The sequence below is a fragment of the Poromitra crassiceps genome (genome assembly GCF_964638095.1).
Source record: "Poromitra crassiceps genome assembly, chromosome: 11".
NCBI classification, from domain to species: Eukaryota; Metazoa; Chordata; class Actinopteri; order Beryciformes; family Melamphaidae; genus Poromitra; species Poromitra crassiceps.
Window position 1 is genome coordinate 23,822,435 of NC_139643.1, and position 20,255 is coordinate 23,842,689.

The window sequence follows — 20,255 nt, forward strand, 5'->3', positions numbered from 1 at the left end:
CCCAAAACCTTCCTCCCCACTCGGTCTCTTGAAATGTCACGATTTTATTTGTAAGCGCAGAGGTGCTGTGACCAAATTGTTTTTATCCTGCTATTACATTCGTTTTGTTTGTTTCCATACTGTTTATTTGTGCCGTTTGTGTATTTTATGGTCGTTGAGGGATAGTTCTTTGGTGAAGGGTTAAAAAAAAATGAAAATGGTGACGGACTCGGTCCAATGCTTTTGTATTTTTGTATATTTGAACAATAAATGAATATTCAACATGCTTATCAAAATAAAGGTGTTGTGAGCTGTTAGCTTGCTTTCAATTAGCTGGTGAAGACCCACTAAGTTAAGAGTGTCAACTGAAGCTTTTCGCTGAGGAATTCCCAAGTTAATCTGTTGTTGCTTTCTTTTGTTGTTTCTGCTCCCTCTCGCATCTGTCTTTTCTCTCACAGGTTTACTACCTCACGGGCATTAACAAAGGTAGATGATATTTGAGAAGTTTACTTTCATTACACAATACATTGTTGTTGAGTTTTTCTTTTTTTTCTGAAGTTCACCGCTCGATATATATACATATTAAAAAAAAAGCAAATCACAATATCCTTCAAAGTGTTACTATTCTGTTAGCAAAGGTGTGAAGACGGCCAATAACATCCGTACTATTGAAGACGGAAGAGAGTCGCGGAAGACCGTTAATAACGGATTAACTTCGCGGTTTTGGGTGTTGAAAAACGTTGAAAAACGTTGAACGTTGAACGTTTCAACGTTGAAAAACAAAGACTATGGAACTGGGGCCAAGCACCAGCCGCTTTATCGGGGTGGCAAATTCTTACCTGCGACTAAATGTTGCAAGCTGAAGTCCCCTAACTGCAGTTCATTCTCAGAGGGATCTATTCTTATGCTAGTGGACATGTGTCTCTGTAAATACAAGCTTAATGGAGAAGGAAGAGAAACCTTTATTTAGCACCTTACTCTGCCATGACCTCTGCTAGCATCGCCGCACGTAGCAGACGAGACAAAACATCTGACTCAAGGCACCCTTGTGTACATTTGAGCGCTGCTATATTTTAACTGTGTGTGTCTACACTCTGGATACCACACGTCTGGTGAGCAGGGGGTTGGATATTTTATTGAAGGTGCTGGTGACATTTACCCAAAAAGGTAGTTTTTACTTGATACATCGTCACCACCCCACCCCAAAACCTTCCTCCCCACTCAGTCTCTTGAAATGTCACGATTTTATTTGTAACCGCAGAGCTGCTTTGACCAAAACATTTTTATGCTGTTATTACATTTTGTTTGTTTGTTTCCATACTGTTTATTTGTGCGTGTATTGTGTATTGTATGGTAGTTTAGGGATAGTTCTTTGGTGAAGGGTATTTTTTTTATTTTGTGTGAATCTTTTGTTGTCTTTTCTCTCACGGGTTTACTACCTCACAGGCATTAACAAAGCCTTAATTTCATACAGTTTGTAAACAAGCACCCAAGTAAGAACTATGCAGGTGGAAATGCATGATTATGTTAATGTGTGTTTTTTGGATTGTTGTTCTTTTTATTATATCATTTTAATAAAAAAATTAAATATCTATATACAATTCCTCTAGTCCGGGTCCTCTAGCATGATATCTAGTTTATAATTTAACTGATATAGTATAGTAGTAGGCCTATAGTATTTATCCTTAGACTAAAATGTATTATTGGATTACTAGACCTTTTCCGTAAGGGCTCTCTTCTGACAGGAGAGACCTATTTATTTGTTTGTTTACTTATTTAGAGAAAAGAAAAAACGCTTGCTGACGTCGATGACGTTGTGTCTGACCCACGTGAGACTAACCGGAAGAGAAGAGATACTTGTTGTGTTTGCGGCGGTGCAGGAAGGCACTCTGGGTTATGGCGCGATTAGCTTGCTAGCTAGCTAACACTTCATTGTTTCCAGGTTTCGTGTCGACCTGAAAACAGCAAACGAAGAGAGACAGGAAAAGCTGCGCAACTAAATAAGCATTTAAAAGGGCGAACAAAGGAGGAGCGGGACAATGGCACACGACTTCAAGCCCGGAGACCTGGTCTTCGCTAAAATGACCGGGTACCCCCACTGGCCAGCCAGGGTAAGCAAGCGGGTGGGCGCGCGACTGGCTCCCCTGCATGGGACGCAGGAGAAGCTCCTCTCGGTATCCTTGGCTGTATCTGCAGTACCTGACATGGATCCATTCAACGGCTACATTATTGTTGTGCAGGGCTAACCGACAGCACTTCAAACAGTTCAGCTATGACTTGCACGAGATGATGTTGGCCTAATCGGCGTAAACGTAACGTTACGGTAGCGGAGCTAACTTTAACGTTGTTACTTTAGTTTGGAAATGATGTTTGGCTCATGTGTGCGTATTTTTGTCCCTGATGTTTATTTTTCATGCACAATACAGCACAATACTGATTCATTGTGGCGTGACCTGGTAGTAGAATCCATAAAAATGTCAATAGGACGAATCAGCGTGACGTCACTTGCCACCCTAAAATGCGGAACCCCGCGGCAGTTAATAGTCTGAGTTGTGCCAAACAAACGTTCATATCTCAAAAGCTATACATCACATCGCTTATATTTTGACATTCTGAGTGAGAGCAGAAGTAGCTCAAGAGTTTGATGTATAATATATGCATGTCGTGTTAAAGTTGTGTGAACTGTCGCAGTTTTTAAAACGTAAACCAAGTTAACTGGCTATAGTCAGACACTCGCGCCACTTGGGCTCCATACGGTTCCATTGCCGTTGCCACCCAGTGACGCGGTTTGTTTACCAAAATGCTGCTCGGCTGATCCCTCGTATTGTCCATGCATTAGCCTGGGTCAGAGCCGTATAGATAGAAGAGTCCCGACATCTCCATTCACTCCAATGGACCAGTTTTTTACTCTCAAGAGTTCCAGGAAGTAAGGTCCTGGATTAAGCAGCACTGTCGAGTTGCAGCAGAATAGACAGTTTGTGTTGTACTCTGAAAGGGTTTTCCCCCCCTTGAATCAAATTGTACATTATCAGCTTTATTTTAGCATGTAGCGCCAGACCCATTCCTGGCCGTTCATTGGCTAATGAGTCTCGCATTTTGGTCCTCCGCTGACACCACTCTCTCTAGAGGACACTAGCCTGGGTGAACCCAGCCTTCAACGTGACGTCACATACTGTCTGTAGCATCATGCTATCTTTATTGTTCGCTAATAAATAAGTAAAAAAACAAAACATGGAGGTCACGTGGAGGCTGGGTTTACCCAGGCTACTGTAACATGACATTGGTATATGCTAGAAATAACTAAAAAACGAACGCTACACCAGTACATGACACCATGTTTTCTGAGTCCCAGTTCATACTAATAAGCCCAAGCCTTCAGAAAAATTACGTGTGATAATGTTCTTCTTCTTGAGTTTCACCTGGTAGTCAGGGAATATTATCAGATATTTGGCCAATCTGGGAATAAATTCCTTGCCAAGAAATTTCTTCACCATTGTGTTTGTAAAAGTGTCTAATAACACACATATAAAAATATTTAAATTCAACTCCTGGAGGAAAATCTGTGACAGCTACTGAAAGTTGGGGCCCGGGTACCCCAACTTTCCCCAACTTTTACCCCAACCCATCTGTGAAAAATTGAAAGTTGTTTACTTCTGTCTTAACTCATTGAGTGCCAGCCACTTTTGGAGAACGGACGCTCCCAGTGCCAGAGTTTCAGAGCGTTTTCAGTGATTTCTCGAGGCCCACAGAATATTGTGTGATATTACTATGTAAACACCGAACACGCCCAAAGAACGATGAGAGTCTATTGTATCATCAGCAAAAAAAAGTTTATTGATATCATTTTCCGTTCTTTAGTTATCAGCCGGAGAAGATAGGTTGATTTCAGCAAAAACAGACGTTTCAGACTAGAAGCTGAGATAATCAGCCTTTTGTGAAATGAAACATTTCAAGCACATCACTGACTCTGAAGCTAATATTTTCTGATGTTGTGACACCTCAAAAATAATTTCCTTCAATAAAAGAGCAAAAACAAAGGAATTTTGTTTGGCAAAATAATATTTTTTAGCTGCAACCAGCAGCGCTGGCCCCTGCTGCGCAGACCCTACACTTTCTTGCTGGTCTTGATTTACTGCTGGTGGGCATCAGATATTCTAGCTTGTGTTTGCCAACCAATCTGTCCATCGAGCCTGCTGTCTGGGTCGGTGTTGTATGCTGCCCTGCGTGCCCCACCCCCCTTGACTGCAAACCCCTCCTCCGTGGGTGTGGCTCTGGTGGCTCTGTGCTGTGTTTGCTCTGCACTGAAAACCCAGCTTTTTCACAGCGTTCCGCGTGTATTTGTCACCGGCTCCCAGTGCTTCCAACTGAGAATAATAACAACTCCACAACTAATCATGTGGATGGGGCTATCGCAGCGGACACGGAGGGGCTCAATTGTGGCAGCAGATTGGCTGCTGCAGGCACAGCTAACGTTATGCTTCATGCATATCGATGCATACCGATGCGGTTTCCGTGTCCCCACGGCTGCTTCTCTGTTTTTTTCCTCACCTTTCTCTAATCTGGAGAGCACTGTCGCCACCTAATGGGTCTGTAAAATAGCTTTTACACATTCAACATCCACCATACTTTCACAGGAGATGCATCTGGCTTTGATCCACGTCCCACCGTCAAAAAACGCAATTGATGACAATCGTCGTCATTGGCACTCAACGTTACTAAAGGAATTTATTCCTAGATTTTCACAATATTCCCTGACTATGGCTGTCTGTCCACAGATTGAAGATGTGGCTGATTGGGCAGTGAAACCACGCCCTAATAAACTTCCCGTTTTCTTCTTTGGGACACATGACACGTGAGTACAGTACTGCATGCCATCTTTACAATCTGACATAGAACTGTTAAAGGAGAATTTCGGTTTTTTACACCACGGTCCTCATTTCCAGTTTCCGCAGTCAGCGTTGATCTGCCCCGGATGGGGTTACAGTGCCCATCTCCCCCCTCTGTGAAACCACTTCTTCAGAGAAACCACAGAAGGGGGACGATACGCACTGTAACCCCATCCGGGGCAGATCAACGCTGACTGCGGTGTTGTTGTTAGCCTAGCTTCTAGCTGTTAGCTAAATAATTATATCTACAACCATAATGAACCGTGATCTGACAGAAAAAGTGTCATTTAGAGAGCGCGTGCACTGCCGTGCAGAATGCCCCGTGGGCTCCCGTTCTAGCGGTTCTAGCCTGTTTGAAGAGTGTACTCGGAGCTCAAAATCTTCCCTGGGCATCCGAATGAAGCGAAACTATTTCGGTGAGTAAAACATCATATTCTAAACTGGAAATGAGGACCGTGGTGTAAAAAACCGAAATTCTCCTTTAATTGTTTACAGAGAAATGTTTAACCGTAGATGATGGCAATTGCGTAGAGTACTTCTATTTTAATTGGGGGAATTTGTTGTCATTAATCAATTTACCCAACTGAATTTAGACCATGACTTAGCATGATATCATTCTCTTTTGTGTGTTGATTTATATTTTCTCGCCATGTTTGTCAGGCTCCTTTATGAAGCTATAGTAAGTTGTGTCAGATTTAATGCAGTATTTTTTTGAGGGATGTGTTTGTGTGTTTGATCCTGCATCACACATAGGAATGAAACGATAACCGGAATGATAACCGTGATCAAATTCATTACGATAACCGTACGCTTTGAAAAACATGGTTGTCCATCATCAACCAAAGTTGGCAACCGTCTCCCAGATGCAGACTCGCACCCTTGGAGAAATGATTTCAGTGAATGTATATCAATCCTTTTTGGGTCTGAGTTTTCCATATAAATGTGGCGAATTGATTTTTGTGAGTGTATTAGTACTTTTTAAAAACATTTTAAGCACATTTGAACAACTAGGCATCTCGCGCGATACGTCCGCTTGATTACTAGACTCGCATACACAGATCGGCCGCTGCGTGGCCTCGCCTGCAGCTCGGCTGCTGTGTGGCTTTGTCTGCTCTATTGGCATGCACAGCGCACAATTACTCAACTTTGCATCACTGATGACATCACAATAGCGGACCAAAATCGCAGCCCTGTTCAAAACCGTTCCCTACTACAGAAATAGTGGACTAGTGACTAGTCCACTATTTCTGTCATTAGTCACTAGTGTGTTCGGCATTTTATTATAGTGTCCGAACTCTCAACTGTTAATTTGATTCACTATATAGTTGACTATAAAATACCCACAATACAATGCACTGCATTTTCTAGTGAACAGTGTTTTGGTCACTATAAACGTGATATGAAATGTTCATATCGTTTCATCTCTAATCACACACCATCTGCTTGACAAGATGACAAATACATTACTGACACATGCACTAGGTGGCACAGACTACTCCTGTTCTCAATCTCTTCCTCAAGTCAGAGGAAGATCTCATTAGAGTAAATGTAAACAAACCTCTTGCCTTTCTAAGTTATTTAAATTCAGGAAAACAGTTAATTGGTTGCTTTCATAGTGAATTTAATTAATTTGTCCATGTTTTCTTTCTCTCTGTGTTTCACAGTGCATTCCTTCCACCAAAGGACCTTTTTGCCTATGAGAAGTTTAGCGAGCGTTACGGGAAGCCTAACAAGAGGAAGGGATTCAACGAAGCCTTATTGGAGATCCAGAACAATCCACATGCCTCCTACAGTGACCCACCTGCAGTAAGTTAACTTTTTAAAATCAGTGATCCTAGGGAAACATGCATAATTGTAAATTGAAACAGAATCTGAAAGTTTCCTTTGCTATCGATTTAGCAGTTACTCTCCCTTAAATAGTGTGGTGCAGGTAAAAAAAATAATAATATATATATATATATATATATATATATATATATATATATATATATATTATAATTTTTTTCTTTCTTCGTTTTAAAATGTTTCACAGGCCCCCAGGGTATAAATATGGAGGAGAAGGTGGCATTCTATAAATGGGCGTGTGACATAACAACAGGAGTGACATCACAAGCGGAGAATGCTCTGCTAGGGCTGAGACAGAGATGCAAAGTCATGGAGAGTGAAAAAAGGTGGCAGATACCAGGGCAGACATAAAACCACTCAGAAATAATCCTCATAGTTTGGGCTTAAAAATGTGACTAGTTCGCATCCCTGTGGCATCACTGCAAGGAGTTCCATGAAAAACTAGTCTAAGTGCAGCTAAATGCAGCTACCGTAAAACTTCAAATAGTAGCCCGGGCGTCTATTTACCAAAACTTATTTCTAGACCCGGCGTCTATATAAGACAGTTGTCTATTTGGTACAGGCGTTTAATTGTTTTTGCTCAGAATTCTTGCTCAGCAAAGATTGGAAAGTATGAAATAGGTCGTCTCTTTTCTTTTTTTCTCTCTCTCGTTCTCCACACATGCTACCTGGCCTGCATGATGCTCAATAAGAGTATGGAATGCATATGATTAAAGATAAGATACTATTGTTCAATTGAACACGAGATGCGTTAATAGTACTGTCGCACCAAGCGCAGACACACAGATGGAGCCTAACGAAAGCAGCCAATATAGGCTATCGATCTGTTTAAGAGCAGGCGGCTATCATATACAGTTACAGTATAGCCTATAAATTGGATTTGTTCATAAATAAATAGTCACCCCGAGTGCCAGAGCACACTCCGGACAAACTGGACTGTTTAAAGTTGAAATTTGTTTGACCAGCCACGCTCTCATTTAGTGTAGATGAACAAACGCACCGCTGGCTCCATCACAAGAAAGCAAGATGGACTTGGTGCATCAACTTTGTGTCAACTCTCTAGAGATGAGAGTTGACACAGATCAAAGGACAAGCGACTGCAAACAAGTTTGTATAATTCGATTTTATTAACGAGGCTCATTGCGGACATCAGAAACATGTTTACATAGCCGTTATTCACTGACAGGCTGAAGACACACCACTCACTGCTCGGGGGGGGGGGGGGGGGGGTTGCGATGACATCGTGTATTGGCGATGTCGAAGGGTGGCGATTGGACGATCTGACTGTGGTCAAGATCGCGCAACTCTAGTATGAAATTGTTTATTTAAACCAGTGATTAATACCCGTTATTAATAATCACACAGGCTAGAAACACAGTTGTTCACTTTGAACCAAACCAAACTGCCACCATTTCACACAGGAGGTGAATAGCAGTCTTTCTGCCTGAGACCTAGCATTAGCATTTAGCAGCAGCTAATATTAGCTCAGTAACCAGCTGGTCAGCACTTCTATCAGACAGTACAGTCAGTGTTGTGCAACAAGCAGACTTACCAAATGTTTCCAATACATGTGCTTGGTCCATAGTACATAACAGTGTTTCACATTTTGTCGACTATTTGCCGACTACAATACTCTGTGACCGATGCACCGGGACCTACCTACTGTATTAAGATATCAATGTCATTGTTGTCATTTGCTGATATCACAAAGTCTGCCACAATAAGATTTCGATTCAAATCAATTCAGGGTTCTGTGATCCATATGAGACGAAATCATATGCCCGTTTAACACAATACGTTTTAATGAGAAAATTCATACTCATCTCTCCTTATCCTGATTCATCTGCAGCAGCCAACCAGCTCGTCTGACAGCAAGGGCAATAATGCCGGCAGGGGGAGTGAGGAGGAGGAGGAGGAGGAAGAAGAAGCTGGGGTGCCTCAGAAAGCAGACTCGGCAGGCGAGATCAATTCTGATTCCGGAGGGGAAGACAAAGGAAGGGGAGGAGCAGTGAAGCGGAAGCCGCCACCTGCTAAGGTAACTGTGCAGTCTCTTAATTTCAGAGTATTTAACAGCCAGCCACTGACGAGGATAAGCAGCACCAGCACTGAATAGAGAACCGCAGGAATGAGTCTGGAAGTATACTTCCGGGTTCTTCGTCAGGGGGAAAAGTGAATGGGGGTTTTAGAATGGGGATTTCACTTGAATGCATAAAATACGGTCTGTGCTTAATGGGAATGCGAATTTGGATTCAGCAGGGTAATCTTCACAAACGCTAATAACTTTTATGACTTTTGGAATGTAAATGTGTTTTTTTTTAAATGGGATTTTTAGAAAACGCTTCAAAAGGCATAAAAGTGATTAACGTTTGTGAAGATTATCCTGCTGAACCCAAATTTGCGCTCCCATAAACTTTTGTTAACCACAGACCATTATTTGAGGCATTTAAGTGAAATCCCCATTCTAAAACCCCATAGACTTTTCCACTGACGAACCAAAATGGCGGCGATTTCTGGTTAAGTCTACAAAAATACGTCATCCCTGCGGTACTCTATTAGTCTTTCGCTGGCCAGCCTCCTCTCCCTTCCGTCCGAGGAGTCTGGTGCCGCAGGTCTCCATAACTGGGATAAACCCTCCCCTGCTCTACTCTGCTCTCCCATTTGAGCGACTGTTTCGGTGGCAGCCGGATGTCCGCTCCCGGCTTATTACAAGCTCTGTCATTGGCTTTGGCTTTGACCACGCTCCCTCCTCCCTGTGTGTCGCTGTAAATAGTGCCCTGCCGCCGCAGTGAAAACAACAACGCTAACTAGCTAGCAAGCTAACGTCAGAAACCTACACGCTAGCTCGGTGCTACACGCTGAAAATGGCAAGTTGGATTGTTTGAAACTATTTTCCAAGGGCACTGCCGCTAAGCACCGCCCATCGCAATCCCACTATGGAGACCTGCGACGCCAGACTCCTCGGAGGGAAGGGAGAGGAGGCTGGCCAGCGAGACTCTATTACACATAATAATAGTAATGATAACAACCCATAATTGCTTGAGGAGGGGAACCGACATCTCTATATTGACAGAGCTTTTTAAGTGAATAAAATAAAAAAACGGAAAAGGCAAGAAAGAACTAGCTTCCGCGTGATGATAATAGTTGGCATAGCAACCAAAAACGCATGATGAGCTGTACTTAATGTAGGAATTATCAACATGGCTATTGGCTAGAATGCATCTTTGACTAATCAGATTGCTGCTGACTGAAACAACCCGTTGTATAACACCACATTTGCCAATAAATTGGTATGACACGTTCATCCTCACAATTGTTTAATATCTATGTGTCACATAGGCTACAAACCAGAGTTGCCATCACTGGATTTTATCCAAACATGTGAGGGCTTTAACAGTTGTCAGTTTAGCTGCCAGGTCAGTCTAGCTGCCAGGTCACTATTTCTGCACAGGTTGATGGGATGCTAAATCCTGATGCTGCTACTCAAACCTTGCAGTGTTGAACTATGTTTTCAGCAGTTGGCTGTACATGTATTTAAATTTAGAGCTCCCAAACATTTCCACACTCCTCACCACAATGTCTTTCTAACCCTCATTTGTTTTCTAAGCTGTTCTAGTCCTGCTCCAACCTAATAAACTTAACATACTGCGACCTCAAATAAAAACCCGTAACTGTAATGATAATGCCTTGTTTATGTTCCGCCAAATGTCCTAGATGCCTCACAAAAGACTATGCTTGTCCTCGGACCGAGACAGTCGAAGCAGCACCAGGAACGGAGGGCGCCGACAACTGCACCGGAGATCGCCTTCTCTCTCCTCTAGCAGAGACGGAGACAGACAGGGGGACAGAGAGGAGGGAGGTTCTGCACCACGTTCAAGGAGGTATGTTTGTGTGGTTGGCGAGTGGTTCTGTGGGTCTCTATGCTGAAACAGTGGGCAATCCTGTGGGTGTAAAATTGTGCTTCATTTTAGACAATCAGTTGGTTGTCGGTTCTCAGGGTTTACAGTATGCCTCTTCCCTCTGATTCAGTCGCAGCCGTGACGGTCGCTCAGCAGAACGCGAGGAAAGATGCTCCCCAACTGGCCAGCCGGACGGCAGTGAAGAAGAGGATCTGAGCGCCTGCGGCTCCGACACACAGTGGGAGCCTAAGGATGACTCTTTTGATTCCGATTGCTCGAACTCGAGCTCAGAGACATGGGGGCCAAAGCTGAAGAAAGGAATGCATTGGAAATCGAGAAAGCTCAGCAAGGAGGCTGCGAAAAAAGCATCAAAACCACAAGCCAAAAGTAAAGCCGCAAACACAACATCCACCACGCCACAAGGGAACAATGTTGACAAAGCAAATGTTGCACTGAAAACGGCAACAAATCAAACAACCACCACCACCACCACCACCGCCACCACCGCCACAGTGCAACAGCCAAAACAAGGTAACCTTCCTGCTTTTTCAGTTTTTGCTGCTTTTTCAGTTTTTGGGTGATAGACTCCATTTACCGCTTTACAAACTATTCCTCAAGTTCGCATTAGGGCTGTGAATCTTCACTGGCCTCACGATTCGATTCGATTACCATTCAGAGGGCTACGATTCGATTCCATTACGATTATCGATGCATCTCGATTAGGGATGTCACAATATATCGTCCCACAATATCTCGCGATATCAAAATGTGACAATATGTATCGTTGAGATGAAATCTCATATCGTGAGTAAAATAAGCTGAACATGGTGGCACTGATCTGCATCTGATTGCATCCTCGCTCTACTTTTCATTATTGCTTTGTTTGAACAGACGAGGGATGTTACAGACACGGAGGATGAAAATGGTGAAATTACTCAGATTAGCGTGGAGGATGCCCCCTCAACTTACAAATCGATCGCAAAAAAATATTGTTAAAATATCGTATCGTTATCGTGAACCCAATATCGTGTATCGTATCGTATCATGAACTGAGTGTATCGTGACACCCCTAATCTCGATGCATCTTAAATCAATGCATCACTTTTTTTCCCGCAATACATGATTTATTTTTTCTCACTTTCTTTTTTCTCACTGTGTGGCTACTTTTAAAATAAAAGTGCATTTGGAATTGCATTGTATTATGATCCATAATTAAAATAAACAACTGCATGTACTTCCATTATATTTTATTTGATTATATATATATATATATATTTTTTTTTTTAATAATCGATTTTTGACATTTGTGAATCGATGCAGAATCGTGCACGTCCGCATCGCGATGCATCTTATAATCGATTATTTTTGACACCACTAGTTCGCGTATCACTCCTGTCATGGAAAAAGACAAGTGGAAGTAATGACATTCCCTCGCTGAAATGGAAACTGACCATCTACATGTAAAGCAGCCTACTTAAGCCTCCATAAAGCTATTTTCATGACCTTTGAACCATGACGTGTTAAAAAAACCTTTGCAATCTTTGGAGGTAGATGGTCTTCATTTGACAACAGTGATATACAGATCCTTTCCAAAAAATTGGAATATCATGGAAAAGTTAAGTTTTTTCCATAATTCCTTTCAAAAAGTGAAACTTTAATAGATTAGAGATTCATTGCACCCAAAGTGAAATATGTCTAGCCTTTATTTGTTTCATTTTTCATAATTTTGGCCTACAGCTCCAGAAAACCCCCAAAACAGTATTTCAAGAAATTAGAATAGTGTGAAGAAAATCAGCAGATACTTCTCAGTTATGACTGACTCCAGCCTCAGTCCACTCCCTCTGAATCTCCGCCAAATTTCTGAATCGTCTTTGCTTGACAATCCGCTGAAGCCCACGCTCATCCATGCTATTTCCATGATATTCTCATTTTTTGGAAAGGATCTGTATTAGGGATGTTCATTTTGAAAATTTTCCAAAATCGATAATCGGTGAGAATTAACGATCAATTATCGATTATCGATTTTATTAATACTTAGAAAATTTTCAATATTTTCAATTTTTTTTTTTTTTTTTTTTTTTTTTTTTTTAACAAAATGAATGCCTATGGCAGAAAATACGAAAGACAACGTGTTCTCCTCAATGAACTCTTTATTTCAATGTGTCTCCTCTCCAACACTGCTGTCCCCGGCGCATGCCGGTGTGAATTTCTCATGTTTAAAACAGTTTTGTTGGCACAAAGGCCCGTGCCCAGCCAGAAAACTAGAGACTATATGAAGCTCCACCTCACGTTAGTCGGCTGTGCAATGGAGTGGGGCGAGGAGGAACGAATTCCACCCAAACCTAGTCCAAAAAAAAAAAAAAATTTTTTTTTTTTTTTAATAATTAAAAAATCGATCCAAATGCCACAGGATCGATTCCAATCCTTAACGATCGATTATCGATTTTCGATAATTGATGAACATCCCTAATCTGTATGCCCATGAACATGTACTGTATATTTTGCAGTTTGTCTTGCTTGTCACTGTGTAACCGTGTTTTGTCGCTGTGTGCACTTGTAGTGGTGACTTTTTCCATAGCCCCCAGCCAACCCGCAGGCCCACCCCCTGACCTGCCAGAGGAAGATGTCACTGTAAACATGCCCGTCCTGGCCAGGAGAAGGCCCATGACAACATGGCAACAAGGAAAGATTTGTGAGATAGTAACAAAGGGTAAGAATATCTATGCATGCATTCTTTTTGACACGTAGCCTACTTATCTAATTTGGGGAACCATGTTCTACACTTGTCCCTCAACTAGCCGAAAAATAGGGTCGTAGGGTTGTTCTGTGCTCCTCACTGAAACAAAATGGCTACCACAAGCTGCGAGCTTGATAGCCGTTTGCCTGAATGAGGAATGCTAAGATTTGATTTTCCAGTCTAATACAGAAACTATGTTTACATGACTTAGTTGACTTAGTCTTCTTAGGCCCCCTTGGGAGCATAGGCCGTCCACCATGGATCTCTCCACCTATGTTTACATGCACATAGTAGCCACAAAGTTCTAAGTCAAATAATATAGTTTACTACTTGGATTAACAATAAATCTAGAATAACAAGTGAATCTAGAAAAGCGTGAAAAAGACAAAACAGCAGCTCTACAGGCTGCTTGCCTCAAACCATGTGACGACTCATTGAGGTCTCCCAGTAGGTGTCGACTTACGTAGTTACATTGACTAAACTCTGCAGCCCATCATGATTCATGTACCCACACAGTTCTCCATTCCCCTGTGTCCAACATACTGTTTGGGAACAGCCTGCACCCTCAATCAGAGCCAGAGCAAGTGCCTCCCGCCTGTATTATTTTTCTATACAGATGTTTATTCACTAGGTAGGGTAACTAGTAGCTACTAACTAAACTAAAAAACAAAAGTTACAGATTTGCGAGTTTACTTATCAGCAATATAATGGTTAGGCTATAGAGAGCCAAAGTGAAACGTCACTTCCTGCTTTCTCCCTGTACCAGCGCTGCGAAACATATGAATGGCGGTGGACGGAGAATAAGGTTACTTTTTTTATCCCGTTTGAATTGTGCCACGAGGTGCCAACGCTAATTTTGTCAATTTAAAACGTAACTTTGCATGTCGAGAAAGTCGCAGTTTGTCGCCAAACTGTTGCACTAGAAGTTATAAATCAGAAAGACTACATGCACTGTCGCCTAAGTGACGTCACTTTCTCTACTGGCAAAGCTGAAGACCGGCGACATGCCACGAGCTATGTAGTTTTTGTACGAAACTAACCCCTACGTTTCAGTTTGACGACAAACTGTGACTTTCTTGACATGCAAAGTTATGTTTTAAATTGACCAAATTAGCGTAGCACAATTCAAACGGGATCAAAAAAGTAACCTTATTCTCCGTCCACCGCCATTCATATTTTTCGCAGCGCTGGTACAGGGAGAAAGCAGGAAGTGATGTTTCACTTTGGCTCTCTATGGACTGGTCATTTGGTGGTTGCCTAGCAACAGTAGAAAAAACAGGCAGCAAGCTGTTAATGTTTTAAATTATATGCGTCAACCAAAAAAGGCAGTGCCTCCAGTTTTGCAACCTGCAAAAGAGGCTCTGATCAGGGCCTTAGGGTGCTCCGAAGTGTAGCTGCTCTGGGGAGTCCGTGATAGTAGGTTCATGCCGTTATAGTCCTTCCCCAGGGTTATCGTGCATTCCTTTATAACTGGGAACTGGTCATCTTACGGTTTAAAGGTCATGAGCTGGGACGGTGACGTCACCAGAGCTGTTATTTCCCATTCCAAACTCGTGCCTCAGCAGCAGCCCCGACCTCAAAAATCCAAGATGGCTGCTCCGCGCAACAACAGTAGTTATAATCGTAGTAAATGCTGTTTATTAGCACTTCTGTCTCGTTTGTGTCTCGTTAAATCAGCTGTACACACAGCACTGCCTAACTTCTATCTGTGTGGACATGTTGCTTGTTTGTATGCGCAAAATGCCTTGTTATCAACTGTTATTGCTAACAATGGCTAACCTGGCTAGTGACTAGATCTGACCGAGATCTGACTCGTTTAAACGGATGTGACAATTCAACAGTGAACTTCCCAGCTCCAGTTTTCTGCAAATGGAACGCTAACAAAACGGATGTGACATCATTTAACCTCCACATCCCAGTTATTTTGCGATAAAGGAACGGGCCATTACAAACGATCTGGTCTCAGTAGAACACAGTGACAACAACTGGCAACAGGACTGGCAACAGATTTCAAAGTACAAGTACCCCGAGAGATGAGGAGTTTGTTGGTATTGAGTCAGGATGTGAGTGTAAATATTTGAATTGAAGGATGAATTACATATACTTGTACATGTATTAATATACACAATAGTGGCCCCCACAAATTTCTGCTTATAATTAGTTTGGAACCTCCAACAAATAAGAATGTGACCACATTCTTGTGTTGTGTCCTTTGCAGACAATGGGAAGATGAAGTACAAGGTTGATTTTGAAGACAATGGGAGGAGCCTGATCTCCGGACACCACATTGCCTCCGACAAGGTCCCGATCGTGGCGCGGCTGTACGTCGGTGCTCGTGTGGTGGCCAAGTACCCAGCAGAGGACAACGACGAGTCCCGATTCCAGCCTGGTATCCTGGGAGAACTCCCCACTAGAAAGAACCGCTGTAGGTGTGTGTGTATTTATTAGGTTTGCACAGTATACCGATACAAGAAAGGTATTGCAATAGCCTGCCAATAACACGGTACTTGTGTATTTATCTCTTTTAATGTGCTCCTCCTGCACACTCGCACGGACGGGAAAAACGGGTTCCCTCTGAGGAGTTTTTGAAAAAGAAATTTATGGATGTACAATTTGCCTCTGTATTGGGAAATTAATGTGTACAAAGTACTGATATTCTAAAATTCACTCACCCTATAGTTGTAGGCTATATTTGCAATAAATGTACGGTTGTCACAAAATCGCAAGGCACACCTGGACTTGCCTCACGGCACACCATTTGGGAACCACTGAAATTAATGCCTCACAAATTCTCCAATAAAATGCTGTTGGATTGTTTCAGTAAAGATATGGTTTGATGCTAAATTTATTTTTCTAGGTTCCTGGTGTTTTTTGATGATCACACCCCCTCCTATGTTAACTTGCCTCATCTTCGCCTGGTGTGCAGACCACGTAAGTTACACTGCAGAATACACACTTTTGTCACATGTTCTGATCTTGCTCTTCCTCCCCTGTGTCATCCATTCATCTGCCCTGAAAATGACTCTCATCTGCACTTTAAGTCTACAGAAAAGACTTTATCAATCACAATTATTACACAAGTCAGGGTGGACAAAGGCAGGATTGGCTACGTTGACATGGAGTGTCCCCGTTATGAGGCTTATCCTGGTTTTGATCATATTCGGGATATGCCGTTTACAACATAGAACATAGAGAAATCAGGTTAATCATATCCCTGTATACAGGATAAATACTTGTATAAACCCCTTTGTTTCTTTCTCTTGTCCATGGCAGTGAAGAAAGTATGGGAGGACATTCAAGACACCACCCACAGGGACTTCATTGAGGACTATCTGGATGTGTGGCCGCACCAGCCTCTGACCCATCACACCATCGGACAGTCCATTAACGTGGAATTTAATGGAGTCCAGAGGAGTTGTAAGGTGGATGTGATCGACTCCAGCTTGGTACAAGTTACTTTTCAGGTCAGAGCCTTCAAACAACAACCTGTTTATAGTAGGGGTGTCACGATACACTCAGTTCACGATACGATACGTATCACGATACTGGGTTCACGATAACGATACGATACGATACGATTTTAACAATATTTTTTTAAACTTGAATAATGACAATATATGACTGGAAAAGTAGTATTTTATTTGAAATGCACAAATACAAAACATGCTGTTGTGGGAAATTGTTATTACAATAACAACTAGAAAAAACATGAGATTGGAGATAAGGCTTATCTTGAAATAGAATGAGTTACACCGTCACTTAGATTTACTTTGAACTAAAAGGTTTCTCAGCAGTATAAATTCTCATTATGCATCTTCAGTTTTTCTTCAAACTCAAACAACAAGACTTTTCTTAGTCTATTTTTTATGCATCTTCAGTTTTTCCTGTCAAGAAAACAGTTTTGCCAGAAACTCAATTGAATGGTTTCTCTCCTGTATAACTTCTCATGTGTCTCTTCAGAGACTTGTTCAACTGAACTACTTTCCACACATTGAACTTCAACAAACAAAGACGTTTCTTTGTCTATTTTTGAAAAAAAAAAAAAAAAAAAAAATTTTTTTTTTTTTTTTCACGATATGAGATTTCATCTCAACGATACATATCGTGACGTTTTACTATCGCGAAATTTCGTGGGACGATATATTGTGACACCCCTAGTTTATAGTATAATTTATTTCCACTTGGACACTTGTTGTGATCTTCTTGTTGTTTTTAATGTATGTGTGTGTGTGTGTGTGTGTGTGTGTGTGTGTGTGTGTGTGTGTGTGTGTCTCATACTCAGGATGATGAACATAAGGAGTGGATCTACCGAAGTTCCAATCGCCTGGAGCACATCCATTTGAAGAAACAGGGAGAGAAGGATGATGACAAACCTGCCTCCGAGCCCACAGTCACGGGTAAATCATAATCTATTTCAGGAAATAATCATCTGTCTTGGGTTGATGATCATTTGTCTTTGGCCATGACTTGGGCTTGGAAAAATAATTGAAAAGCATAATAATCAATCACAAATGCAGTCCGATATATCTCACAATTATTTTCATGTTTATTATCTTATTCCTATTGTTATTATTTATTGTTGTTATTTTTTTAACCCAGAGCCAACCACCGATGCTGAAAAATGAAGCCGAATGCCTTAAACCTGCAGTGCCTTCAACCTGCCTTCTTTCTAATGGCCAGCAGGGGGCGACTCCACTGACTGCAAAAAAGAAGTCTGATTGTATAGAAGTCTATGGGAAAATGACTCTACTTCTCACTTGATTTCAGTAAATAAGTTTCCTAATTAGTTTTGGTCTCAATCGTGAGTTTTCAAGTCTTCTTCAATGCAGCATGATGTTCAGTTTTTAAATGATGGTCCCATTTAGAGTAAAATAGACTATAAAGCAGACTATGTTTTGGGGCGTGATTGACAGGTCGCCTGTGTCCCGTGATGCCGCAGCTCGCCGATCACGGATGTGTTCTGCCCTGAAAGAGAGTTCCCCATTCATGTTCTCTATAGATATTTAGAAAAGATATTTTATATAATACGTTTCTATGTATTATAGCCATTCTAGGCTGGAACCAAGCCAACCAGCGACCTACTGAATCGTGAGTGACCATAAAACATTTGACTTGGAGCAAAAACCAAAAAAAAAAAGTTGTGGAAAAAAATAATTTTAGATTTTTCCCCTGTCTTAATTTTTTGTTTTTGTTACTTTTACACATTGTGTGCAAATAATCTGTCCTGAACAAATATACATTTGACTAATAAATTCATTAAACATAAATTACATGCCTGATATGCATAGTTTCCTCTTCATTCTGCTGCTGCACAAAGCACCTCTATGCTGTAATAAAACAAACAAAAATCTGGAAAAGCTACCTGTGTTTTGTTATGTGACCAAAGAACAAAGAATGTGCACAAAGTTGAATTTGACCTTTGAACTGGGAAGCAGGAGCTTAGAAGTAGCACCCTGAAGGCAGTATAACATGTTTGTTTATATGTGTCTCTAGGCTATCATTTTGTTTTTATATTTCTGAATCAACTTCTGACTCAGTGCATATTGACTTCTCATGCAGTATATAGTAAGTGTTTCACAGGATATTGTGGTTATGTGTAAAGTTGCAGGTCTTTCACAAGGAAGACCAACCCAGCTTTGGTTGTCAACCTTTTGGTTAAATGCAAATCAAGGAATGCTTTGGTAAAAAACAAATTAGAATTCACTGTGGTAGCTTTAAACTCTTTAGCACTGACTAAAGGCAAACTCAGATTTTGCTCTTGGCTCTTTGGTTCTTGAAGACCATGATGCCATTGTGCAAAGTTCTCACTGCCTTTACCATGATAAGGCCAGTTTGGGTAGAGGTAGGGTAGATGTGCAGGTGGCACTTGGCAAGATGGAGTGTCGGAGCATCATTAGCGAGAGGATTAGTCGGCAGTGGCAGCAGGAGTGGGAGGGTGACCATAAAGGGAGGAAACTATACAGTATCCAACAATCTGTGCAAACTGGTAGCAGGGCGGGTGCCATGGCACGAGTCCGATACCTCACGAGTCCGAAAAAAGAGGCTAACTTCCCCCAGACCCTAACACAAAACCTAACCTCTCCCACCCCCACGCCTAAACCTAACCTCCCCCAGACCCTAACCCAAAACCTAACCTCTCCCACCCCCACGCCTAAACCTAACCTCCCCCAGACCCTAACCCAAAACCATGAGGTGTCGGACTCGTGAGGTATCGGACTAGGGGGCAGTCCCCGCAGGGGGAGCATGCCTATGTCAGATGACATTAAACTGACCAGGCTTAGATTGAGGCATTGTGGGCTGGCAAGTGGGCTGATGATCATGGGGAAACATAAAGATGTCAAGTGTGAGCATTGTGGAGTATTCCACAATGTAGTTAGCCTACAAGTAGTCTATGCTATCCAACAACATTCTTCCACATAAATGACCATTCTACGTGGGCGTGCCGTGCACGTGTTTTGATCGCCAAACTCCGTGTTGTTGTAGCTTGTAGTAGCATGCAAGAGTATACCTACTGTACCGTCCGTGTGTTGTCTTCGGGCAGCGAGCAGGAGTGAGCGGAGTTTGTGGTGCCGGTGTCCGGGTACCGTGCTGCTGATGATGAATGGATGCTGCGCTGCCTAGCGACCACCAATGAAAATACGTTTGCACTTTGCAGAAGATTTGACACAACAGAGTAGAGGGAGAACGACGCGACCGTCCCACCTCGCTGGATTCTGGAAGAAGATGACTACAGCCTAAATGAGTCACCAAGACTATTCCTCATAGAACTAGGCTACGTTGATCCTCTCCATAATTCAGTAGGCTAATTTATTCTGATGCATAATTATTACATCATCAGCATCTCGAGGGACACTAACAGAGATCAACATTTATGTCAGGTTTTATAGTTTATTTTATTTTTTATTTTTCAGT

The 20,255-nt window shown here is 42.0% G+C and overlaps 1 protein-coding gene across 2 annotated transcripts; it reads left to right on the forward strand.

The window, feature by feature from the left end:
* The first annotated feature begins 1,856 nt into the window (after positions 1 to 1,856).
* Positions 1,857 to 18,659, forward strand: LOC310784705 (uncharacterized protein). Of its 2 annotated transcripts, XM_083645732.1 has the most exons (12): positions 1,857 to 2,090; positions 4,755 to 4,831; positions 6,530 to 6,671; positions 8,560 to 8,745; positions 10,422 to 10,588; positions 10,737 to 11,137; positions 13,167 to 13,316; positions 15,562 to 15,772; positions 16,201 to 16,274; positions 16,617 to 16,807; positions 17,626 to 17,740; positions 17,943 to 18,659. In XM_083645732.1, exons 1-12 carry the CDS (start codon positions 2,019 to 2,021, stop codon positions 17,966 to 17,968), a joined length of 1,812 nt encoding a protein of 603 aa, XP_083501858.1. In that variant the 5' UTR covers positions 1,857 to 2,018; the 3' UTR covers positions 17,969 to 18,659. The 2 variants fall into 2 exon arrangements, with proteins under 2 accessions (XP_083501858.1, XP_083501859.1); XM_083645733.1 differs by lacking the exons at positions 17,626 to 17,740; positions 17,943 to 18,659 and having other exon boundaries at positions 15,562 to 15,768; positions 16,617 to 16,756.
* The last annotated feature ends 1,596 nt before the right edge of the window (positions 18,660 to 20,255 follow it).